This window comes from Eptesicus fuscus, chromosome 13 (genome assembly GCF_027574615.1).
Source record: "Eptesicus fuscus isolate TK198812 chromosome 13, DD_ASM_mEF_20220401, whole genome shotgun sequence".
NCBI lineage: Eukaryota > Metazoa > Chordata > Mammalia > Chiroptera > Vespertilionidae > Eptesicus > Eptesicus fuscus.
The window spans coordinates 59,433,714-59,461,331 of NC_072485.1; the positions used below are offsets into that span (position 1 = coordinate 59,433,714).

General features: G+C 36.5%; 1 protein-coding gene across 1 annotated transcript in view; it reads left to right on the forward strand.

The window, feature by feature from the left end:
* ANO3 (anoctamin 3) overlaps positions 1-27,618 on the forward strand; it is a 279,163-nt gene that overhangs the window by 110,646 nt on the left and 140,899 nt on the right. Inside the window, exons 3-5 of the mRNA XM_054725150.1 lie at positions 4,912-5,106; positions 6,137-6,208; positions 16,582-16,700. Coding sequence (XP_054581125.1) covers positions 4,912-5,106; positions 6,137-6,208; positions 16,582-16,700 — 386 coding nt within the window. The remainder of the gene's footprint in view (positions 1-4,911; positions 5,107-6,136; positions 6,209-16,581; positions 16,701-27,618) is intronic.

Consider the following 27,618-nt stretch of genomic DNA (forward strand, 5'->3'; position numbering starts at 1 on the left):
GTCCCGGACTGCGAGAGGGTGCAGGCTGAGCTGAGGGACCCCCCTTCAGTGCACAATTTTTGTGCACCGGGCCTCTAGTGAATAAATACGTGCAAACATGGTAAGTCCTATTAAAGCAAAGAACATGTGTCTAAGGGGACATATAACAAGGGGAATTAACCTATTTAGAGTGGGCTGTATGACTTAGAAAACAGGACACAATGATAAAAGTAAACATGAGGTCACTTATGTCACCTTCAGGACTTTTAAAACGTATTTTTACTAATTTGCAAACCCCTTCATAATGTTGTGCCTTTCTTACAGTATTCTGTCTTGCATTAAACTTAGAGCTTTTCTTATTTATCCTAATATATTTTTAATTATATGAGATAGATTTTGATTTTGCTAGTTACTTATTTAAAGGCTGAGTGTGTTTTATGTACCTTTTTCTCTTGCATAAAATCATGTACATAGCAAGCAAACTCAAAAGTATTTTAAAGTTATGTTGCTTTTCCCATACTTCCTAATAAAAGAGTAACATGCTAACTGACCATACCTTTGCAATGCTCACCAGCCAATCAGGAGTGAGTATGCAAATTAACCCAACAAAGATGGTGGATTAATTTGCATACGTGGGCGCAGAGCATTCAGGGGCAGGGCTGGACTCTTGTGTCATCGCCATGGTGACAATGCAGGCATTCTGCACCACCCTCAGCCACTCCAGGCCTCTGGGCAGAAAGGTGGCTCTGGCCAGAGCGAAGGTGGTGTCAGCAGCCAGGGAAAGGAAGGCCCATTCTGGCACAAATGTTTATGCATCGGCTTCTAATTAATTTATAAGCATCTTAGAATACTTATAGTTTATGACCAAAACATTTAATTTTATTCTCTAATTGTAAAAAAAAAAAAAAAATGTGAATGTAGCTTTCTGCACCCAAAGGTTATGCTGAAAGCTCCATTGCAGTTATAAATCTTTCATGTGTAGTGGATAATCTCTGTCTATCCCTCCAAATCAGGTATCTATGGACCCCAACAACCAGGGGTTTACAGGACCCTTAGCCACTGTTTAAATTTAACCAGTGGGTGACAGCAACAGAAGACCAGAATTTGACAAAAGAGAAGTTGGGGTATTTTATTTCCCTGGCTCCCTCCATGCCAGTCTGTGGTTTGGCATTGGCTATATTCCTGTAAGCACATAGGTGCTGTAATTATCTTTTGTTTCCCTTGCCTGAGGAGATATATTAGAAAAAATATTGCTATGAGAAATGTCCAAGATTTTACTGCCTATGTTTCTTCTAGAATGTTTGTGGTTTTGAGTCTAACATTAAGACTTTAATCCATTTTTAGTTTATTCTTGTGTATGGTATGAGAAAGTGATCTAGTTTCATTTTTTCAATGTATCTCTCCAATTTCCCTCACACCGTTTATCAAATAGACTAATTTTACTCCATTGTATGTTCTTGTCTCCATTGTCAAATATTAATTGACCATGAAGGTATGGACCTTTTTTCTGGGCTTTATATTCTGTTCGATTGATCTTTATGCCGGTTGTTGTTGTTTTTTTAATGCAAAAATAATGCTGTTTTGATTAATATGGCCTTGTAGTATATTTTGATATCAGGAAGCTTGATTCCTCTAATTTTGTTCTTCTTTCTCAAGATTGAGGTGGCTATTTGGAGTCTTTTATACTTCATATAAAATTTTGGAATATTTTTTCAAGATCTGTAAAGTACACCATTGTGCTGGAGGCAAATTCTAGCAGGTCATAATTATGCAAGAAGTTCATCAGAAGGCTGATGGACCTTGGGGCTTCAGCAGGGCTGATAATCTGCATATTATTACCTGCTGCTGAACAGCTGTAGGCATTTCCCCTAATCTGATAACCTTTTCCTGTTTACCAAACCTTACCTTTGATATGCCTGTTTGCATTCCTAAAGGACCAATGTGTTTTCCAGTAAATAAAAAGCCATGGGTCCAGAGATTCAGGGAGCTTAGTCACTAGAGCTAAGTTTCTGCCTGGCTCCCCCAATGCCTTCCAAATTTATATTTCTTGTCTCTTCTAATTCATTTATGCACAGCCCTTCTCCATGTTCCTGAACCTTAGCTGCTGAAAGACTGCAGCACCATTGGTATCTTGAGAGGCATTGCATTGAATCTATAGATTGCTTTGGGTAGTATGGACCTTTTAACGATATTAATTCTTCCTGTCTATGAATAGGGTATTTGTTTCCACTTGTTTGTATCTTCTTCAGTTTCTTTCTTCAGCACCTTAAAATTTTTTTAGTACAGATCTTTTACATCCTTGGTTAAATTTATTCCAAGGCTGTTTTTTATGCATTTGTAATTGGGGATTATCTTATTAGTTTCTCTTTATGATAGTTTATAATTGATGTACAGAAATGAAACTTACTTCTGGATATTTATTTTGTATCCTGCTACATAACTGAATTCATTTATCAGTTCTAGAAATTTTTGATAAAAATCTTTAGAGTTTTCTATATACAGTATCATGAATAGCAATATTTTCTCTTCTGATGCCTTATGCAAATGCATTTTTAGAAAATGTATTTTTTTTTTGCTATTATACCTTTTGGATCTTTTTGTATACCCAAGTGGAATCGTCATTTTATTATATTCTTTTAAAAATTTGGGAGCATTTATGAAGTGCTCTTAGAACAGTTGGAAAGGGTACTAATTGTTCTTTAGAAAAATCTGTTCTAAATATAGGAAATGACACATTTTCTGCCAGTTTTACAGGTTTATCTTTGAACTCAAGAGCTGAATATGTTTACCCATCCTGACGTTACCATGGTCTGCTTTCTAGTTATTAGCTTTAAATGGGTAGTTATCAAGTATTATTTAAAGGTACCATGTAAAGCCATATAAGAAGAGAAATGGAACTTTGGAATATAGAAGAAAAAAGGCTGAATTTCCTCTGGGGAAGTTAATGTTAATCACGCCAAGCAAAGAACAGAATTGCTGGTTATGCCAAGCAGAATGTGATGACATTTGATGGGGAACTTGAAAAAGAAACTTTGTACTCTTTTGTACACAGGATATCTGACTTTCAGTTTGATGATCAGTATAATATCTTTGGAAACAATAATTCAGAAGATGAGAAAACTGCATTTGTATTAAAGAGATTTTGTCTTCAACATTATGTTCTCAATTTTCTTTGTGTTCATTTATTTGTGTACAAATATTTTAGTATTTATGTGTTTATGAAGAATTTTCTACAGAATTTCTTCCTATGTATACATTCCTTTGAAGAAAATGTGTTAAACCCAATAATTATAAATAATAAAAACTCAGGAGAAGAAATATGCCCAAAATAATCAGTTCAGATGACCTTCACTGATAAGACTACACTGGTACCACCATCTGGATTAGAAGTTCCTCTTGGATGATTTTGTAATGGTCTATGAATATTATTTTAATGGTTTTTAATACAAAGATCTGCTTTTATGTATTTGTTTCCCCTCTGAGTACACACCATTTTATTTCCAACACTGAGTTAAGGCCTGGCTCAGAGAAAGAACTCAAAAATTGTTTGAAATTATTAAATAAATAATGGAAAACTGAATGAGTAATATTAAAATATTAACTTTCATTTTGTATAACTCAGTTACACACATTGTTACCTCATAGCAGATTATTATTCATATCTGTTATTTTATAGGGCAGTTTAAAATAGAAGAAATACAGTTTGATAGATGGTGGGTAGACATTTCCTGTGATGGGTACCAAGAAGCATATGTTCCTTTTTCATCAAATATATTCCACAGTTCACCAAGATTGCAGATATAGAATTATCAGAGGCCCCGAGGTTTGCTTTAGGTCTGTGGTTTCTACTTTCAGAGCACTCTGCTTAAAATTTGTGTGCTATTTATACTAAGCCAAACAATAGGAAATAAACCATCTGAGATTGGGGTTCATGAGGAGCCATGGAGTTTTCTGGAAAGTTCATAGGCTTTGGAATCCAATGCTGCAGCTTTAAAACACACAGTTCTGTCAGTTGCTAGATTCATGACCTTTAATAAGTAAATTTCTTAACCATTCCCTGTTTCATTTCCCATCTGAAGTGAGCTTTCTTTGCATATAGTTCCTGGGCTTCCCCTTATGGAGTTAGTCCTATGGAGTGGCATTCTTCTAGCACAGTGGTTCTCAAACTTTCTAATGCCGTGACCCTTTAATACAGTTCCTCATGTTGTGGTGACCCCCAACCATAAAATTATTTTTGTTGCTACTTCATAACTATAATTTTGCTACTATTATGAATCGTAATGTAAATATCTGTGTTTTCCCATGGTCTTAGGCGACCCTGCTAGCGGTTCTCAAGCTGTGGGTCGCTCTCTCTGCATGAGGGGAGGGACTGTCACACTAAGCACACGATTGCTCTCTCTTGACCTCTACTTGCTGGCCAGTTTTTGTATTATACCATGCTAACTCCAGCTTCTCCATCACCATTAGTCACCATTAATGTGTATACATACATGGGTTTAAGGAAGGCTAGGTAGGGTATAGAAAGAAGGGCTCTGAGTATTAATAGTAATTTAAATGTTTATGAATTAGGTTTTATTTATTTTTCTACTTGAAAACTTAAATGGTTAGTTAGATTTATCCAAAGACAATCCAAATCATTGTTCTCATAACTCCCTCAGTGAACTTAAACATTCATTTATTTTATACAGAACCTTTAAACATGGTGAAAGGCTAAACTGAACGAGGAATCGTTTATTTCTCAGAACTATATGACAAAAATCTCTAAACATTTTGCATGGCAAAATACAAACAAAACTAATTCAATTCGTTCTCATTCCTAAATGGTGTTATTTCAGAGTCCTTTCCAAAAGCAGCCTTCACAAGAATTAAAATTACTTGTTGACCTCTTTCGGTTATTTCTTGTTGCTAACTCGCACCTTTTTGGATTTTTAGGTATGAATGTAAGCAAGAGTGAGATAGCAAAAGAAACTCCCTTAAAACCATCTCGGAGGTCCCTGCCTTGCCTGGCCCAGAGCTTTGCCTACTCAAAGAGCCTGAGCCAGTCCACCTCACTCTTCCAGTCCATTGAGAGTGAACCCCAGGCTCCCACTTCTGTGACCTCAATCTCCGCTGACAAAGCAGAGCAAGGTGAGCTCTATTTTCTTGTTCAAATTGTAAAGACTATGTTATTTCCCCCAAAACCATCTCTTCTTTCATATATTCATCCATTTCACTAGTATTTATAAAACTCTTTAGGAGGAGGCTGGCCTAGGAAGAACAGTACCCCGTGCCAGTTAGAGGAAAGGCCTTTGTTAGCCAGATGTGTTTTCAGTTCTGTCTTGCCTTGAAAGTCACCAACCCCATGCAAACCTAGACCTAGTCCTTGCTGTTTGCAGGGGAAGACAGACCAGCTCATCTGAATCATTGGCTCATTACCATTCCTGGTGAAAATTTATAAACAGAAAACAGAAATTGAGTAGAGTATGTCATCAATAATGAATTTAATTTCCTAAAAAGACCAAAGACTTTAAATAATATTGACAATAAGCAGTGAGGATTTGGTTGTATGAACATGTGGTTGGACAAGCGTTGCCAACCAAATGTTGGCACTGAAGCCTTACATAATAGAAGGGCTGAAATATAGGAAAGCATCCACCAGATGTCACATTAAACAGGCTTTGTGGCTGCCCTTAGGCACTCTCTACACATACTAGTAAATCTGCCAGTCTGAGGCACACCATTATGTTCACAGGAGTCAGGAGTCAAAATACAACCTGGCTACCATGTCCTTCAGTGGGTAGGGTGTACTGGTATTTTTATTTTCCCATCCCTTTCTAAAAGGCTTGTGTCTTATTAGACTATATTTCCTTATAATTTCTTAGGGTTGCTTCTTCCTTCGGATAACTTGCAAAAACGAATATTATCCTTTCAATAATACTGTGAAATCACTATCTATTAATAAATGGTTTTCTTACAATCCATGTCCAATAAGGAAAATGGCTAATTGTCCAAAGGATAAATGTATTATAAAATATAGTACAGATGTACCTAATTTCAACTCAGTAACTAAAAATATTTATGTTTGGCTATCAACAGATATCAGTCACTGTGGTCATTTATTAAAACTGTTACTGTGTTTCTCTCTCTCTCTCTCTCTCTCTCTATTTTTTTTTCCCAGTTAACCCTGAGGAGGATAAAAAAGACTCTGTACTTAAATGCTCTTTTGCTGACCTCAGTGACTTTTGCTTAGGTGAGTTGATTGCTAATATTTCCTTTATCTTTCCCCCCTCTCTAAGGTAAGCTGTCTTCTTCAAACCTAGAACATTATTTATTTTTTTAGAATAAATATTCATGTTTGGTCCTTAATATTTGTTGGGTATGTGGAATATTCTGAGATTAAATTACTAAGATGTTTTATATGCAGTGTGACAGTCAAATAATATTTGAAAACTTGTAATGAACAACAGTCCTGTAACTGAAAAAATAATAAATATTTTCTGCTATTATTCATTTGGAAATTTCTTGCAGTTCTCTATGAATGAGTACATTTATATTACTATGTTTAGCATTATCTGTTGTTGATTTTTCTGTTGTGCTAGATGAAAGTTTAGCTCATTTGTATGACCTTTTAATTTTTCATAGTTATATTGCCATTTTAAATTTAAATCTCTCTACTGACTAAATTTGTAACTTTAAATAGTATATTTGCACCTTTACATCATGCTCTATCACATTTCAACACTATATCTTAACTCCTCACTTGGCATATACATTACAACTGTAAAAAGAATGCTTTCTGCAGATGCAATATCACTTCCTTTGTTACAGTGCCAAGCTCCCAGCACCTCTGTCCTCTTTTGAGTATTCCTAGAATCAAAGTCAAATAGATTCCCCTATCCAAACATCCATCAAATAGTCAAAATCACACAACATTATACTTATTTCATTGTTTATACCACAAGCTTTTGATAGTTTTATTTTCCTAGATTATGTGATATTTTTTCTCCTTGGGAGAACAAAAATACCTCTTTTTCTAAATATGTTTATCATGTTTCAGTTTCTTGTTTTTATATCTTTCATCTCATTCTTCTTTAAGAAATTCTTGGTTCCACTGATGTTTCATTGGACTGCTGAATAATTCTAGTTTCTAATGTCACACTTATTATTCTTTGTTAGTTTCCATTCTTGTTTTATTTGTTTCAGGGTAAATCCTTAAACAACTACCTTTGAAAGTTGATTAATGTGCAAATTTTTTAAGTAATTGTATATCTGAAATGACTTCAGTTTGCTCTTACTATTGATTGGTATTTGTTTGGTAGTAAAATTTTAGATTAAAAATTATTTTTCTTGAATTTGGAGACTAATTCACTGTCATCTAACATCTGTTGTTACTGCTGGCTGATTCTTATTCCTTTGCAATTGATATTTTTTCTCTAGGTACATTTTTATTTTATATATATATCCTATATAATAAAAGCCTAATATGCAAATCAACTGAATGGCAGAACAACCAGTGGAATGACCAGTCACTATGATGTGCACTGAACACCAGGGGCAGATGCTTAATGCAGGAGCTGCCCCCAGTATGTAGGCCCCAGGCCAGCCAAGGCGGGTGCCAGCAGGGGCCCCCCTGATTGCCCTGCTGGTCACCCCACAGATCGTCCCTGATCGCTGGCCAGGCCTAGGGACCCTACCCATGCACGAATTTTGTGCATCAGGCCTCTAATACACACACACACACACACTAGAGGCCCAGTGCACGAAATTTGTGCACAGGGCATGGAGGGTTGTCCCTCAGCCCAGCCTGCACCCTCTCCAATCTGGGACCCCTGGAGGGATGTCCAACTGCTTGTGGATGTCCTCTCACAATCCAGGACTGCTGGCTCCCAACTGCTCACCTGCCTGCCTTCCTGATAGCCCCTAACCGCTTCTGCCGGCCAGCCTGATCACCCTCTAACCACTCCCCTGCCAGCCTGATTGATGCCTAACTGCTCCTTTGCCAGCCTGTTTGCCCCTAACTGCCCTCTCCTGCAGGCCTGGTCACCACTAACTGCCCTCCCCTGCAGGCTTGATCGCCCCCAACTGCCCTCCCCTGCTGGCCATCTTGTGGTGGCCATCTTGTGTCCACATGGGGGCAGCCATCTTGTGTGTTGGAATGATGGTTAATTTGCATATTACTCTTTTATTAGATAGGATAATTTATTTCAGAGAGGAAGGAGAGGGAGAGAGAGGTAGAAACATCAACAATGAGAGAGAAAGAGAATCATTGATCTGCTACTCCCTACTGGGGTTGGGCCTGCAACTGGGGCATGTGCCCTGACCTGGAATCAAAGGTCAGTGCTCAACCACTGAGCCACACCAGCTGGGCTGTCTTTACTTTTGTGTTATAAAACTCTACAACCTAATGTTTAAGTGTATGGGTGTGTGCACATTTGTGTTTTAATTCAACCTGCCCTAGAGATTGTAGTTCTTTTAGTTTGTCTCCTACCTCCTTTCAACTTCTGTATAATTTTTCCACAAATTATGCCCATTTGTTTGTTTCTTCCCCTCTTTCTGGAAGTCCAATTAAAAGTTAAACATTTTCTTTTATCTTGTGGTTTTGACTTCTGTCTAGGTTCTGGGAGATTCTCTGAACCTTCCTTCTAAATGTCTTTTCATCTGTGTGTATATAGGTGGAGATAAAATAATTTTGTTATTTAATTTCCAAGAGCTTTTTATTCTTAGAATGGAACATTTTCAGAGAATGCTATCTTATTTTTTAAATACAATATCCCTAATCTCTCTAGTACCATTTGCAATTATCTTAAGTTTTTCTTTGCTTCTTAAATTTTAGTCTGTTTTTCTAAGGATCAGTTCTTATGCTTGTTTAAATTAGTCATTCTCTTTTAGGCTGTAGAATTTTCCAAAATGTCTGGTCTTTGATTGCCTATTTACACTTAAGAATAAAAGAACTGGAAGGCTGACTCAGAGTTCTGGATACATGGAGTTATCTTCTTCACTTTCTGTTGTTGTTGTTAATCCTTACTCAAGGATTTTTTCCCCACTGATTTTTAGAGAGGGTGGAATGGAGGAGGGAAGAGGAGAGAGAGAGAGAGAGAGAGAGAGAGAGAGAGAGAGAGAGATGAGTGAGACATATTGATTGGTTACAGGTTGCCTCCTGCACTCACCCTGGGTGGGGCCAGGTTCAAACCTGCAGCCCAGGTATGTGCCCTTGACTGGGAATCAAACCTGCAACCTTTCAACATTTCAGTGTGTGGGCCAACACTCTGACTATTGGTCCACACCAGCCCAAGCAAAACTTCACTTTTAAATGAATGGCTAAAAAGCCACTACATAGGTGACCCACTCAAGGTCAGATTGAGAACCTTACTCTAAAGGTGCAATTCCCACCTTAACTGCTCTCTCATTTTGAATTTCTTTGGAGAAAATGTTGGTGTTTGCATGTTCTGTTATCAGACCTTCAGTTTTCTTCATGTTTCACCTTTGATTCTCACTACTGTCCTCTGTTTCTTTTGCCAGCTTTGAGTCCAGACATCTCTAGGATTTGGCTAAGGAGACTTACTCTCCCTGTCTCTGCATATATTCTAGACTAAGCTACTCCATCTGCCAGCACTCTCCCATCAGTCAGAATTGTGCCTCTAGAAAAGTGTTGTAGGCTTCTACTTTTTGAAGACTATTGTAACATCATGTTAATGCAGTCTCTAGAGGAAGGAACAACAAACAAACACACTTGAAATTTATTCAGCCAGTTTAAATTCTGCTTCGGTATCAATTAATTAATAAACTGCTCTTTGATGAGATATTTTACTCTATGGACAAAGGGAGGAACCCTGAATTATAGGGGCATTTATTTTTACATCTAGAAACCTATTCCAAGAAAAGTAATATAAAAAACCAATAATAATAATAATATCAAAACCCCAAAAACATACTTGTTTCCTCACAGTGTTGTTTACAAGTAATTATCAAACATAGAAAGGGAAGCAAATTGATTACTCTAGTGTTAGGGGAGCAATTAAAATAATTGTAAAGCATGTATAGGCTAGAATAACACAGAGGTATTAATAAATTTATTGAACATTTACTGCATGTTGCTATGTGAGGAAAAAGTTAAATATAAATGTCAACCTCCTCTCATGTTAGTTATTAACTTAACATGTATTAGAAAAGAGCTAGAAAGAAATATATAAGCCTTACCCGGTTTGGCTAAGTGGACAGAGTACCAGCCTGCGGACTGAAGGGTCCCGGGTTCAATTCTGGTGAAGGGCACATGCTCAGGTTGTGGGCTCGATCCCCAGTGAGGGGTGTGCAGGAGGCAGCTGATCAATGATTCTCTCTCATCATTAATGTTTCTATCTTTCTCTCCCTCTTCCTTTCTCTCTGAAATCAACAAAAAGTGTTTAGAAAAAGAAATATATAATATTCTAGCTAATAGTATCTTCATGTGGTAAGATTATCTGTGGCTGTTATAGTCTTCTTGCTGTCTGTTTCTTCTTTTTTTCTTTCTAACATATGCAAATATTATAGAATGTGTAGAGAAAAATATTCACATTAGAATTTTTTGGTAAGTAGGGAAAAATGCTCATATTTCAGTCAAAATAGCATCATTTCTATGAATAGTTTTCAAAAACTGAAAGGTAAAACTAGTTTTTATTCACCTAGTACTTGGAATAATATTGATACTGAAAGGTTCTATCAATTCTGACCCTCCATTCATAGGCAATCTAATTTTTTATTTATTTTTCCTATAACAGTGACAAGTTTACTCAACTTCCTCTTTGGCCTTTCTCTGTTATCACGCAAAGTTTTCTTTATTATTTTTAAATTAAATTTATTGGGGTGACATTGCTGAACATAAACATATAGGTTACGTGTGTGGATTTCTAAGTTACAAAATCTGTATATACGACCATGTGCCCACCACCCAAAGTAAAATCCTCTCTTGTCACCTCATATTAGGATCCCCTTCTCCCACCACCCACCTCCCTCGGGCAACCACCTCATTACTGTTTGTGTTCATGTTTTTCAGTATTATGAGTAAACTCATATGGTTCTTAGATGTTTCTGTCTGACTTATTTCACTTAGCATAATGTTCTCAAGGTCCATCCATGTTGTTGTAAATTATGCTATTCCATCCTTTCTTATGATTGAGTAGTATTCCATTATGTATATGTACCACATCTTCTTTATCCGGTCCTCTATCATAGGGTGCTTTTGTTGTTTCCATGTTTTGGCCACACTGAATAATGCTGCAGTGAAAATAAGGGTGCTTTTACCTTTGCATAAATGATTTCGAGTTTTTCAGGGGTATACCCAGGAGTGGGGTTGCTGGGTCGTATGGTAGCTCTACTCTTTTTTTATTTTTTTAAATATATTTTATTGATTTTTTTACATAGAGGAAGAGAGAGGGATAGAGAGTTAGAAACATCGATGAGAGAGAAACATCGATCAGCTGCCTCTTGCACACCCCCTGCTGGGGATGTGCCCGCAACCAAGGTACATGCCCTTGACCGGAATCGAACCTGGGACCCTTGAGTCCGCAGGCCAACGCTCTACCCACTGAGCCAAACCGGTTTCGGCGGTAGCTCTACTCTTAATTTTTTGAGGAGTCGCCAGACTGCTTTCGTAGTGGTTGTGCCAGTCTATATTCCCACCAGCAGTGAAGGAGGGCTCCCTCTTTCCCACAACCTCTCCAACGCTTGTTATTGCTTGTCTTGTTGATAATGGCCACTCTACCGGGTGTAAGGTGGTATCTCATTTAATTTGCATTTCCCTAATTGCTAGTGAGTTGAACATCTTTTCATATATCTATTGGCTGTGTGTATGTCTTCTTGGGAGCGGTGTGTTTTAGGTCCTCTGCCCACTTTTGGATGGGATTGTTTGTTTGGCGTTGAGTTTTATGAGTTCTTTATATATTTTGGAAACGTAAACCTTTGTTGGAGCTACTGTTTGCAAATAGCATCTCCCATTTGGTTGACTACCTGTTTGTTTTATTGTCCATTTCTTTTGCTGTGCAGAAGCTCTTCAGTTTGATATAGTCACATTCATTTATTTTTTCTTTTTACCTCCCTTTCCTTTGGGGTCAAGTCCATAAAATGTTGTCTACCACCCAGGTCCATAAGTTTGGTACCTATATTTTCTTTGAGCAAGATTTGCATTTAAATCTGTTGGCTTGCTGGAATTGCCTGTGATCAATGCCTTTGAACTGGGGCTTTTCCTATTTATAAAATAAATCCAAATAAAGCCAGAATTAACAAAAAGTGTTAATAATCTAACCCAATTCTTATTTTATAACCTCGAAGTGAATTTATTTATAACCTGCAGACATTAAGCTCTGAGTTCCCATTAGTGAACACACTGGTGACTCAGCTCTGTTGTCTACATCAGCGGTTCTCTACCCTGGTTCCACAATAGAGTCAGGAGCTTTTAAAACTCCCCGGGTCCCACCTCCAGAGAATCAGTTTAAAAGCTTTGGGTATGCAGTTGGTAGCCATACTCCTAACTATTCCCCATGTAAATATTAAATAATGTGTATCCTAAAATCTGTGTCTCTGAGTACATTGTTAAGGTACTTTTTTATAATGTTTTAATGATGAGCGGAGTTATTTATAACAGCATTCTGAATGACCGCAGATTACTTGTGTTTCTTATGATGCTGTTTTTGTGTGTGTGGCATAGAAACAGTGCTGGCTTATTAAGCTCCCTAATTAAAGGAAGATAGTCACCAGCAGATTCATCTCATATACAATGTCAAAAATAACATTTCATCAAAACAAATATATTCAGAGTACAAAGGTCTTTTCTGTAGTAATTAATTCTGAAAGAGGTTACTAGTGCTAGTTATTTTCTGATAAGAAAACAAAAACAAAACAAAAACAGATCCAGAGACAGAGAAGCATCCATTAGACTGTCAAACTCAGAGGGAAGGTAGGGGAGGGCAGGGGTAAGGGGGAGAGATCAACCAAAGGACTTGTATGCATGCATATAAGCCTAACCAATGGACACAGACACCAGAGAGGTGAGCGCATGAGTGAGGGGTGGGGGTGGAGGGGCAATGGGGGGACAGGGACACATATGTAATACCTTAATCAATAAAGAAAAAAAAAACAAAAAAACACCTTGTCCAGAATATCCATATAGGTGGTAGAGTTTGTACATCACCTTTCACTAATAATTCTCCCAAAGTAGTAGTAATTAATAACCTGTCACTTTAATCATGCAAACCTGTCTATTCCATTCCATGCTTCTTGTTTTTAACAGCTTGTTATCACAAATATTAAAATTTTATCTAAATGTTTAATATAATTGGATGCCCTATCCCCATGTTGTTGTTTTTCTTTTTTGCTCAATAGATCTCAACCATTTGACATACTTGACTTGTATTTATATCTCTCCAGGCATTGTACCTCATACTCAATATTTTGGCATTTCCCAGCATCATTCTATCATTTATTCAATTTAGAGAAACATCACAGCTCCTTAAGGATTTAAAACATGTACACATGAGGTGTTGGCCTTCATAATGAAAGTGAGAATGAAGCTCTGGCTGACAGTAGTATATCACCAAGTATTCTAGGAATCCATCTGGATATAACACCTGGTTGGGAAATGCTATTTTAGAGTCATATGTATAATTTATATTTTTAAAGTCATCTTTAAGAAGAGGTCAAGCAAAATGACATCAACTACAACAAGAGTGTAATTAAATAAAACATGAGTATTTAGGAATACGTGCTCACTTTTAAATTCAACAGTTACATTCTCTAATTTTTCTTTTAGAGCTCAGACTATTAGCTTCTAGCATTGGGTTGGTTAATGCATGGGAATTTCCAAGCACTAACAGGCTCTGATATAATTTTTGGAACCTGACTAATGCATCTAAGTAATGGCTTTTCTTTTTCACAGTGAACTACTTTGAACTGCCCTATAAGAATATTAATGCTGTGGCAGAGTGAACTGTGTGTAGTCACTGAGGATTGATATTTCTCATTGTTCAACATTAGACATATAGAGGAAGGAATATTAATAGCTTATTGGTTCAAGGCGGGGAATTTCCACATAAGTTATCCACCAGGACTTTTAGTATAATATAGATGCAATGCTGTTTTCCCACCCAGACTTTGGTCAAATCTCCATTCTTGTACCTACTAGCTGTGTGACTGTGGCATATCATTAACCTCTCTGGGCCTCAGTAATTTCATTTGTAAATTGGGATTAATTATCCTTACTTTGCAAGATTGCTGAGTTAAATGAACAGGCATGGCACATCATCGTAGAGGTTTAAAAAATATCTGTTCATTGCCTTATGCAGTAATTAGGTTTATCTTTCAACACCCAATTCTGCTAAGCTCAAAGATATCTTCACAAACCAGCTGTTCCTCTTATCACCCAAATGGCAGAGTGGAATAACAATAATTTTACTGAACTCTTACTGCACAACTCTCTACCTGCTTTATCTCAATTGTCATAACAATGATTTAGGTCAGGTAGTATTAACAGCCTGTTTTTACATATGAGGAACCGGATTCATTAAGAGATAAAATAATTTGCCAAATGCCATAGCTAGCCAATGGAGAACTGAGATTTCAACTCTGGAAGTTTTAATCCCCTGCCTTCTCTCTTAATCACCACAATAGGAACAGAGGCCTCTAAGGTGAAAAGTGCTTAGTAATGCCCATAGAACACTATCACTGCAAGATGTTAATCAGTATAAGGATGGAAGCTGTGAAAGATTGGGACGTGGGTACATTGCATGCTAAATATACATTGGAGATCACTGATTTTAAAAAGCTAATCAAATAGATAGATTTAGACTTTTGTTGTTTGGTGGTGATTGTTGGTTTGTTTTTTTCATTCTTTTTATTGCCACCTCTGAGCCTTTAATTCTTTTCATAGAGCAGCTCATGAAGCCAGGTACCACTTCACCCTGTGCCCCCAGCCACACACACACACAAGCACACACACAGTCACTCACACACACACACACACATACACACACAGTCATTTTGGAAAGTGCTAATCCATGTGATAATCAATTTGAAATCCTGTGTGACAATAATCTTGTTCATCAATCCTAGAAACCCTGGTACTATCACCCACCCATTTTTCTTGTTAGTATGCAGGACAGAGCAATTCATATTAAGAGATGCTTGATTCTGTCCATACCTGTGGTGCTGTAAAATCAGATAACTTTGAAATGAAATAAATAGGGCTCATTAAGAGCAACATAATTTGAGTCCAACGAACCAAAATATAAATCTGTCTAATCTTGTGAAATCAACATTTTGCTAATGTTATAAAACAACTCCCTCAGGAAGTGGTTTATATGAGACAGTTAAGGCACTGTTGCTTTCTATTAGCATAATAGTTCAGCGTGGTGGAGCTTCATTGAATTTCTTGAAACAGTTGTAGTCAAATGAGTATTTGGTGATTTTGCTTTTGTTCTATAATCTTAGATCATTTCCACCAACTGTTGTTATTTTTTCCAACGGTGTTTCTTATTAATATGGTGTAAAAAGAACTTTCTACTAATGTTGCCAATCTATTTAATAATTGTAGAAATAAGAAAATTGCACTGAAAGAACATATTGTTTTTCCAGTTGTGACAGCCTTACAGTCGCTGTAAACTTTTTCAAATTGTTTGTTAAAGACATTAAATAAGTTCTCTGGGCTCAGTTATGAAATTACATTCAGAATCTGACACTGCACCACTTTCTGCTACAGGTGCTGTGCTCACTACTACACCTCGATCCAGTCTGCACCATCTCTGGGCAGAGTGGTATAATACCTCCTGTTTGGTCTCTGCTCCAACTCTTACCTCCTGATATCAGTTATAGGAGGCTTTAATAAAAAGGAAATTAAATATCATTCTTTCTCTACTCAAATCCCTCCATATTTCCTATTACATTTAAAATATAAACTCCTTACTATGGCTTCTGAGGCCCTAAAATATACCTGGGCATGGCCTCTCTAAGACATTCCCTAATGCTTCCTTTTACTAACAATGAATGCTGCAGCCAATCCTAACGTCTTTTGTTCCTTGTTCATAATAACCTTTCTCCTATCCCAAAGCCCTGATAGAAAGAGATTTCACGCGAGCTTCATTTTGTGTCTCCTGATCTGTATAAACTGAGATTATGTGGTTTGTTTTTCTCACTCTGTTTCCAGAGGACAGAGACTTTGCCTGTAGCCTAGAATCAACAGTACCTGTTGCATCCATGGCCTGTGTGGCTATATGGTTAGAGTGTTGACCCTTTGGAGCAACACCTGTTAGGAATCTTGAATTCTTACAAATATCTCTACATTCAGGTGGAAGAGAGGTGGTGTCCAATAACATTTGCATAATTCTAATTTTATTTTAAAAAAGTTGAAGTGCATTAAGTAGCAGAAATGCATTTAATTCTTATGAAAGTTACTTTAGTGTCAGTATTAATCCACTAACAGGTGAGGTCTCATGTTATTCATTTTTTTGTTTACTTTTTAAATGGATGGGTCATAAGAAAATTATACTTGGCTGAGCCTTGGGAAATATTGGGGGGGGGGGAAGAAAAATTAGTCCATGTAAAGAGAGAAAAGGAAAAAGAATAAAAAAATGGATTTAATTATCTTTGTCTCTTTTCTAGCCCTAGGAAAAGAGAAGGATTACCTGGATGAATCAGAACATGCTAATTATGACCGATCTCGGCTAATTAAAGATTTTGTTCCCAAAGATGATTCTGAATCCAAGAAAAGATTGTCTAAGGTAAGGTAAATTAAACTATTAATAAAACGATTTTGAGATTGTAACATCTAAAAACTTTCAACTTTTTTCAGTAGTAATCTATACTGTGCTGGAAGGTGTAAGAAAGCACAAAGTTGAATGCACATATCTAAGGACTCAATATTGAAAAATAATGTGTAGACATCATATTTATTTTATTATCCAAAATAATTTTATAAAACAATCTGAAATATAAAATTATTCAGTAATATCTTCTTTAGGGGTTAGACCATCATTTTTTTCATGTTTTTTGAAAGGCAGTATGGTTTTAATGAATTAATGATTTTTAGTATCAAATGGACCAAGATTTGAATTCCACTTCCACTACTTAATAATTGTGTTGCCAAAACCGGTTTGGCTCAGTGGATAGAGTGTCAGTCTGCGGACTGAAAGGTCCCAGGTTTGATTCCGGTCAAGGGCATGTACATTGGTTGCGGGCACATCCCCGGTGCGGGATGTGCAGGAGGCAGCTGGTCGATGTATCTCTCTCATCAATGTTTCTAGCTCTCTATCCCTCTCCCTTTCTCTATCCCTCTCCCTTTCTCTCTGTGAAAAATCAATAAAATATATTTAAAAAAATAATAATAATAATTGTGTTAACTTGAGCAGGTTACGTTCACTTAGCCTTTTTTCTCTGTCTGTAAAATCAGAATCATGTCTGCTAGACAAAAATCTTTGATGACTATGTGAGAAAATCATATGCAAGTATCTGGAGCAGAGTAAAAGCTGTCTATATTGTTGGTTTGTATAACCTCACTGAAGCTTGGATCATTAACAAATGGGTAACTGGGTAGAGTTGAGTTTTAAAAACCCCGGCTCCAGCAGTTGCACCATCCCTCAAAATCAGACTCTTCAAAGCATGAGTGTGGTTGTTCAACACCCTTTTGATGTGTTCCAAGACAAATCCTGACTCAGTCCAAGTTTATTTTTTCTTATTATTTTTTATTTTTATTGATTAAAATATGAATACTTTTGTAAAAGAAATTTTCAGTTTAACACAAGGAATCATAGCTTTCATTGTCACTACATGGCTAATAATCATATTTGTGAATAAATCTTTCTCTGTGATGTTTGCTTTGGTTTGGCTTGGATTAATTTTGCAAATCCCTTTTTAGTCACCACCAAAACATTAGTGAAGAAATATGGCAGAATTTAAATATTACTATTACAAAAGAGACCAAACTTTAATAAATATATGCTTGCATCAAATTCCTTCAATCCTATTTGATTTTGTTTAAAAGAGTCATTATTTTGTGCCAGTAATTCTTAGATTATTCACAAGCCAGGGGTTGCTCTCTTTGTGTTTACTTCATCTGTCTCTGTGTCTGATTAACACAATGGGTGTTCAGAGAGTTTCTATTATCTGTAAAGCATTGTTCCAAGTAGTTTGACAGGAGGAATTATAAGAAAAATTGAGTAAAAAGACATGTTGTTTCTTAAGATACCTGTATCCTCAACAGAAAGACAAACACAGTATACTTCAAAGAATTAGAAAATGAACTAAGATTAAATGAAATTTGTAGATCTGCTTCTCTAGGATTTACAGCCATCAACGATCCCCTCCACTTCATTTCTGCTCAACAGTAGTCATTTCCCAAATCTCACTGACTAAACTTGAACTTCAGAATATAAAATTAAGAAGAAATAGTTAAACCTGCATGCATATTTTGGTTTTGACATTAAAATAGGAGATGGTGTGTGATGATGGTAACAGGCCACAGTTGTTCAATTCAATAAATTGTAGTCTAATGTCTTACTGAAACTATCTAATTGCATAATCTGCTATTGTACTTCTAGAACTACATCTGACTAGTTTCTGGGCATTGTGACATTACATCTGTTTGAAAATGTGGTTTGTCAACCATTGTGTAAACATTTCCTGAATGATTCTGAGTTAGCATGGTGAATTATTTTGTCATCTACCAACTGCTTATGATAACTTAGTAGCTAAGTATACCAGTAAGGCATTATACCAATTAATCTTAAGAACAATGAATTGTATCTTTAGAATATTTTGCTTCATGTTATGAACTTTTAGTATGTGTTATTTATTTATACTGAAATTCTTTAATATTTTAGACATGAAAAACATTTGTAATATTGAGATCTAATATGTGAAGTGATATTGATATAGTAATAGGACATATTTACGTATTTATTTGGGAGCTACTATATGCGAAGCTTGGTACTGTAGGACAGAGAATTATGGCAAACACAGACAGGTTTTGCTGGCCAAGTGCTTGGATGCAGTTCAGAATGTATACATATAAGTGGAGAAAGCTAAGAGTCTGGAAATTAGAGATGACACTAAATATGGGATAAATCAAGATTTAACTAGCCTGAAACTTTATAATAGAAGCCATATTTCAATATTTCAGAGGCATTGTGATAGATAGAAAATTGACCATAAGGCCCTGAGCTAGATTTAAAAAAAAATCAAGAACATGAAGAACTGAAAACAATTTTTAAAAAATCTGAAGGAATAAACAGCAATTAGAAAACAACTAGAAAAAAAATCAGTAGGGAAAATTCAAATGAGAAAGCAAGCTTTGGAATTGGAATTGGGTATTTCAAGATTCACAGAAAGCAAGTTGATTACTAGAAATCAATGCAAATACATCTTCCATTCAGTTCATTGTTGTATATGGAATATCTATGTCTCCACATCTATTATTCATCTATAATTTTAACCATTTATCAAGACTCAACATCCGTATGAAATTATTTAATAGTGCCCGTTACGTTGATTTTTGTACCCTGCATCTATATCATTTCAACATATATTAAAAAAAAAAAGACATGAATTTTCTAGTTAAGCTTGAAAGAAAGGTTGAAAGACAAATGTCATTGTCTTTTAGTGAGGGAGAGTATTTACCATATAAATAAATAAAGACAATTTAAAAGAGTAAATTGGCCACAGTTCATTTTTTGCTGTATCCACTCTATTTTTAATGAGACTTTGCAGCAAGTCCCATCAAAATGTGGAAAACTGTTGGACTGGTCTTGGGTCTTGTTTTACCCAGTAGACTGCTGCGGAAGTGAAATGTGCCAGTGCTGAAATTTATACTCTAAATACCTTGCATTCCCATTCTTTTCTTGGGACTCTGCCTCCACCATGTGAATAAGTCAGTGACAGTCTGAAGGAGAATGAGACCATGTGGACCAGCGCCTAGTGAGCTCAGCTGCCCAATTCAGGCAGAGATGTGAGAAAATTCAGTGGCACCAGCTGGCATGGCTCAGTCGTTGAGTGTTGACCTATGAACCAAGAGGTTAAGGTTTGATTCCCAGTCAAGGGCACATACCCAAGTTGCAGGCTCGATCCCCAGTGTGGGGCATGCAGGAGGCAGCCGATCAATGACTTTCTCTCATCATTGATGTTTCTATTTCTCTTTCCCTCTCTGAAATCAATTATATATATATATAGTGGCAAAAACCAGAAAACACAGACTCATGAAAAAGTCCAGAACTACCTACCCAACTTAACCCTGTCTACCCACAGAATCATGAGCTAAATAAAAAGAGGTTTTTAATGGTTTGTTTCTCAGCAATAGCAAATTGAGACAATGATAAATGTTAAAAGTTAGCACCCTTGCTGGTACAAATGATTGCTAAGAAAAAGTGAATTACTTATCAGTCACTGGGATAACATTAAATCAGGGGAAAATTCCAAAATTACTTTTAATTGAATTATCTTTGCATAGTTAGCAACAGTCACAAACACCCAATAAAAAGAGTAAACTAATTTTTTAAAGGCAAGTTTATTCCTTTGAACATTTTGACAAACATGTTCTGTCACACCTGTGTGGATAAGAAATCCAGGAAACAGATCTGTAATGTAAGAAAAGGGATAATTTTATAAATTCATAGACTGGAGTACCTGGGCTGTCTGCAAGCAAAGTTCTTAAGTAGAGAGGGATTGTTTTTAACATAGTTTGAGTAAATATTGCCTTTCTCTGTCATATTAACATAGAGAGCACTGTGAATAGCACTTGCAGGTAAGGTCCTATAGCCAACTGGATGATTCTCAGAAGCAAAATCCTCCTCTCTGTCAAAGAGTCATGCTCTATACCAACTGAGGCCTCTGGATATGGACAGTGAACAAGGAATGTCTACAATTAATCTGGATTAGAAAAAATGAACTTCTGAAGCAGAATCCATGATTTATATTGTAGCCATTAAGGAAGAATTTGCTGCTGCAACTCTCTCTTGGTATGCCAAAAATAACTACGGATGTTGCCAATAATGAGTCTGGGAATATGAATATATATTCCAAATGACAGTGATGTATCCTCTTACAGAATGTTGGATATCAAATTAGACAGAAAAGAGGTTATGGACTAGGAAAATGTTGGCATGAATATTTTAGCAGTTTATTAAATTTCAATCACAAGCCCATTCAATTTGACTGTATCAAATTGGCTGGCTTTGGCAGATGATGTTCAACTTTAACTCAATTGATAACAGGAATAACTCTCTGTTAAGACTGGAGACAGTGATCATTGGGTGGAGAAGGTGAGAATGAGATGGCCTCTGGGGTTTTTTATAATGTGCCTTTCATGTGGGCTAATTTTATGGCTTTTGTAAATCAGCAATAAAATTAATCATGGAAAGCTTGATAGATTTGACTATCAAGTGGGAGGCAGAGGCAAGTACCTATTAGTATTTAGATACTAATCAGTATCAAAATTACAGTAACATTTAAAAGTAAGATATAAACTTAACATGTGGAAATAAGCTGACATACTGGAATAGAGATGTATATAATGATGGTTAATATTCTTAATCTGCAAAGGTATCATAATAATATAATTAATAAATGTTAGAGTAAAAAAGTATTGAAAAACAATATAATTTTAACATGTAAAATGATTAGCAATACTAATTATCGCAGGCTGATGTTCTGTCCACTGAGCCAAACCAGCTAGGGTGAAAATGCTTAGCATTATATACAATACATTTTTATAGTGTTTATCACTGGATGGCAAAATTCAAGTGACATAAGTTTATTTCATCTATTCTTAATTTTAGGCCACATGTATTATCATATTCTTATTTCTATTTTTATATTTTACATGGCTAGTAAATGACTGAGTTAAGATTTAAACTAAGATGATCCTGTTTCCCATAAGTGTTTTTCTACTTTGCTACACTGGCAAGACAAGAGCAATTCAGGACTTTACTTCCTTAGTGTGGTAACCATTGTAGGTAGAATTTCAGTTAGTCCCCCTAATATATATTGATCACTTACACACCAGAGGGTATGGTAAGCCCTCTGTATGCCACATCTCATATAATTGTCATAATAACTCAATGAGAGTAGATAGTAGAGGTCTCATTTTACCAATGAAGGAAATAAGTTTTCGGTAAAAAGGCAAATTTTGAGGCCAGTTTCTGAGCTAGGTAGGAACAGAGCTGGCTTGTATCATGTCTCTCTGTCTCCAGAGCCCTCTGCTTCTCTGACTCCAGTTCAGTAGTTAACTGTAAGAACTAACCACTCCCATGTATTAATCATACTTTCCTAAAGCCCTACAACATTGCTCCAAAATAGGCAGCTCTGTATTCTAATAATTGTGTGGCTAACTCACAATATCCTGGGAGTGGGTTGACCTGTTTGTGATTCACCCTTGTATCAATAAACAAATAATACTAAACCTCAGCAAAATAGTGAAAAGGGAAAAGGTGTGTATTCCTTGGGATTACATAATAATCACCACACTAAATATTTTCAACTGCATCTGCTGTACAGTATGGGAACTCGCCTTGTCAATCAGAAGAAAAAATAAAAAACAGTCCACCCACTTCTTCCACAAAAGCCCTCATAGCTGCCAACAGTTATGTCTAGAGCAGAACACTAGGATATCAAGGTATGGAGACATTTGAATTATTAGAGTAGATTTAGGTGAGGGATGAATATGCTGGGGCAGATCTTTAGTTCCCTCCAAAACTATAGAGGAAAAATGTACCTGTCTGCTTAGGGAAGTCTTATTTCATAACAAATACAGGAAACAAACACGATGCCATACATGTTTTCTCTCTCCTGAAACTAATATCTTGGTAATTAGACACACAGCAGGCTCCCCCAAACACCAGTTTGTGGGTTTTCCCCATGAGTGCTTAAGAGCTCCTTTTGGGAAATCTAACTCCTAAGCCTTCCTGGAGGACTTTTACTCTAAAATGAAAGCTGCAATAATGTGTCTGCAGAAATTTTACATATATTTTATAGCATGTGAAAGTAAATTCAATCTATTAGTGTGTGAGCATACCAATTAAATTGTACAGATAATTGTTCTAGTTATATGTATACATTCTATCAATGATAGGTTCACATTAAACTAATTCTCTAACTGCTTAGACATGAAAGCAGCTAGAGAAGTCAGATAAAAACTAATGTCATTTGAAGACATTAAAAGTTAGAGCTACCTCAGTAACCTGCCACCTCTAGATTATGGAAGTAACCCGGTAACCAAACCCTTCAGGTTATTCATATATCAGAAGGATCACAGGATTCAGAGTTGGAGCATCTATATATATAAAAGGCTAATATGCTAAATGTCCAACCATCTGACCGATTGCTATGGTGTGCAATGACCACCAGGGGGCAGACACTCAACAAAGGAGCTGCCATGACAAGTACAGAGAAATGGCACCGCAGACCTGCTATCCACAAAACAACACTCAGCTTCCCCTAAGTGGGACACAGGCCCCACCACCACCCTGGAGCAACAGCCCACCAAATTGCAGCCGATGCTGCTGAGACCACCGTGGTACAAAATGCAGCCCACAGCCCAGCCCAGCCAGGAAACGGTGGCTGTGGGCGCCGGGTAGAATCTCCCGGCTTCTTCTCCCTAGTGACTAACAACTAGTCTCCTTGCAGTTTCTTCATCCCAGGAACACGACTTGCTTTATAGCCAGGGGGAAATATTTCACACTTTAACCAAATGCCTGTGAAGCATTTTCCCATGCCTCATTGCATTTGATCCTCACAGAAGTCCTGGAGTAGGTAGATAGGAGACTCAGTGGAATCCTATTTTCTTTTCATTAGCCAGAAAATGGATATTTAGAAAGCTTAGACACTTGACCTGACTGAAAAGAAGTAAGAAATGGTGGGCCTTGAAAATGACTTCAGGTTTTCTCACTGTGCAGAATATAGTCAAACACTGCTGCAGTTCAATATTTTACCCTTTGTTCTCCCTGTGTGATCTACTTTGATAATCTGCTTTGTGTTGATATTTACTGTTGTGTTGCTGACAGTTACCTGAAAGAGAAGTTGGGGTGCTTCACTAGGCTGGAAAAAGTTTAGCTAAATCAAAAAGCAGGTCTAATTAAGCAAGTTTATCTATACAAAAGGCTAGGTTGACTTGCGCATGTGCGATACATTTAAGCTCTTGCTGGCACCAATTGGAGGCGTGTGTTTTGATCTGTCATTGTTGATTGTGAATTTGGTTGACACTTCTATTATAGAGAAAGGGTGAATAGAGATATTAAAATATATCTTCTGCTCTAGCTGGTTTGGCTCAGTGGATAGAGCATCGGCCTGTGGACTAAAAGGTCCCAGGTTCAATTCCAGTCAAGGGCATGTACCTTGGTTGCTGGCAATCCCCAGTAGGGGGTGTGCAGGAGGCAGCTGATTGATGTTTCTCTCTCATCGATGTTTCTAACTCTCTATCCCTCTCCCTTCCTCTCTGAAAAAAAATCAATAACATATAAAAAAAAGAAATTCAATACCAAATGACTGAATTAAAAAATATATATTTCTTCTAATTAATTTCCTTTCAATGTGCATGAATTCATGCACCAGGGCCTCTAGTTAATAATAATGATACTATTAAATAGTTACAACAGGTAACATTTATTTAGGATCTTTCAGGGATTTTTTTTTTTTTGATGACCTATATTTTTTTAGCCTCACAGCAACTCAAAAAAAGTATTGGTCGATTTTTACCCCCATTTCGTAGGTGAGGCAATGAAGGCTTATCATGGCAAAGTGACCTCCCTGGTATCATACAGTTAGGTAAGCAGTACCAGTAATTATATAGAAGCCATGGCAGTGTTAAGCATTGCGCTGTGCTATGCACTTTGCCATGCTGTATATAATGGAGGGATGCACAAGGGCTATAGAAGCAACAAGACAAGTGTATTGGGTAGTTAGAGAACATGTGTGCATTACTGGGGAATGATCATGTACATTAGGGACTATGCATATTGTGCTTTCCTTGATGTTTTATGTTCAAGAGAAAATATAATAAAATTGAGACTCCTGCGTTCAGATTCTGATCAACTGTAAAATACCCCTTCCCTGCTGCTTATAACCCTTCCCCTGTCCATGTCCTTTTCCTCCCCTCACCTTGCCAGATAGACTTCTTAGTCTCACCAAATGAGCCCATCAAAATATGAATATTTTGCCCACCCGGTGTGGTTGAGCATCAATCTATGAACCAGGAGGTCATGGTTTGATTTCCTGTCAGAGCATATGCCCGGATTGCAGGTTCAATCCCTAGTAGGAGGCATGCAGGAGGCATGCAGTGATTCTCTCTCTCCCTTCCTCTCAGAAATCAATAAAAATATATTTTAAAAAATGAATATTTTGAGCAGCTATCACTAATCTCAAAGGAAAATAATGTCAACAAAAATAAAGTACTCTTGCCCGGCCAGTGTGACTCAGTTGGTTGAGCATTTTCCCTTGCACCAAGAGGTCACTGATGCGCTTCCTGGTCAGGACATATGCTGGGTTGTGGGCTCAATCCCCAGCAGGGGACATGCAGCAGGCAGCTGATTAATGTTTCTCTCTCACTGATGTTTCTATATCTCTCTCTCCCTCTCCCTTCCTCTCTATCTAAAATCAATAAAAGTATATTTTAAAAAATAAAAATTAAGCACTTATTCATTAAATAATTTCTGATGCTTGTGGAAATAAAAAAAAATTGTTTCTGTTGAGGTCTTTGCAAGATACCAATCAAGATTCCAGATGACGGTCCCTGTCATGGAAACCTATATGGTTTTATTAATCCCTTGATGCCACAGGCAATTTAAAAACAGGGATTATAGTAATGGACCATTCATTGAAAAGTTGGAGTGTTGTGTGAAGTTACATTTTTCTATTTTGTGAGCTTACTGGGAAATCAGTATTTAAGTCTGGTGATTAACTCAAAGCCATATCCATTAAGTGTCTTGTCATTGCCAATTCCAGATTGTCCTGTGGAGGCTTTCTTGACAGAAATAAGTGTAATTACATCTCATCAAGTGCATGTTAACCATGAGGAGGGAGGAGGAAGGGGGAAAGTTCAATTTCATTTATTTGTTTATTCATTTTTACATAACAATTACCCACTCATTTTCAGATCACAGTCATTTCATTATATTCAGGCCAGAGCCAATATAATGCAATGCCAAGTTTAACAGATGCAGGATTTTTCAGAAATTACAAAGGCTTGTATTGTACTTTTCTCTAACAAACAAAAAATTGAGATAATTTCCAAGAAAAGCTGGAAAATACCTAAGAATTCCTACTGAACCCCACTCAGCTACCATACAGCATTACCTGGCTCACCAATAAAAAAAAGTCTTGTTTGTCAGTCCACTATTATTCAGACTGAAGATACCTCCTACCTTCTGTATTAACCTGCACAGCTCATTCAAATAACATAAGAAAGTGCAATAAATTATTAAAAATTGACAATAAAATTGTCAAAATGTCGCTGACAATTGTACGGCTAAATGTCACCCAGGTGAATCATATGTAGACACTAATAACCAATGACACATGAAGGCAGCCCCCCTACGACACCCCATTACCAACCCTCTTAAAATAAGGTAATAAAAAGCAATACAGATATTCTTCTAAAGAGATGAGTTGTCTTTAAAAAATTCATTATTCAGACTCAGGAGTTTAAAGAGTTGTCTAAAAACCCTCCAGTCACAAGCTTTGTGCAGCATTTAATATGTAACACTCCAGCTGAGGGAAAAGACGGGCGTGGAAGAGAGAACTTTCTGTTGTCATGCTGAACAGTGCTTTAGAGAAGACTGTCACTTGAGACTGTTGTCAGCAATGAAGGATTCCCAATGAGCCTGAACCCAGAATTCTGACTCTGGTATGTTTTAAGTACATCAATCTGGGAATTCTACATTACTTTTCTGTTTTCTTAAAAATACGTAGAAAAGCCGTTTAAGAATAGTTGATACTGATTTCAGAATTGGTGATGAGTGTATGTTATTTCAAATATTAGAAATTTATCTTTAAAAATAATAAATATATGATCTATATTTTAAGCATCAGTCTTGCATGTAAAACAAATGCTGCCTCTCCAGTTTTGACTGTTTTTAAATTCATTTGAATATTATTACTTTCATTGAAATAGTTATTCACAAATGCTACTCTAAAATTAGTTCTTGATTCAAATATATATGTAATGGAATTGCTTGTGAAAGTACTTATTTTTGAAATGTTCTTAAGAAATTATTTTTATTCAAGATACTTTAGTAAATAATTTCAGTCAAAGTAGAAAATCTGGGGAAAAATCTGAACTTAAAGCATATCTCATACCATTAAATGTTAAAATAAACAAGTAATACAACTATGAAATTAACTGACTTAAGCCAGGGAACAAAAGGTTTTCAATATGCCGTCTTTATTTTCTCATGGTTTTAAAGGTGATAAGAAAATTAACTTTGTCCCATTCTGAAAGCTTTATTTTTATTTCTTTGTTTAAATATGTCAACTGCTTTCCTTTGGAAATGAGAGTTTTAATTTCTAATCATGTACTCAAAGTTAGATATGGATAATCGCTGATATGGAAATGGGTCCTTTTCTTTTAAAAAATAAGTATTTAAAATATTTCTTATATATTACTTAAAACATAAAAATCAGTGAGCAGGGAAGATATACTCATATTTATTCTCTTTA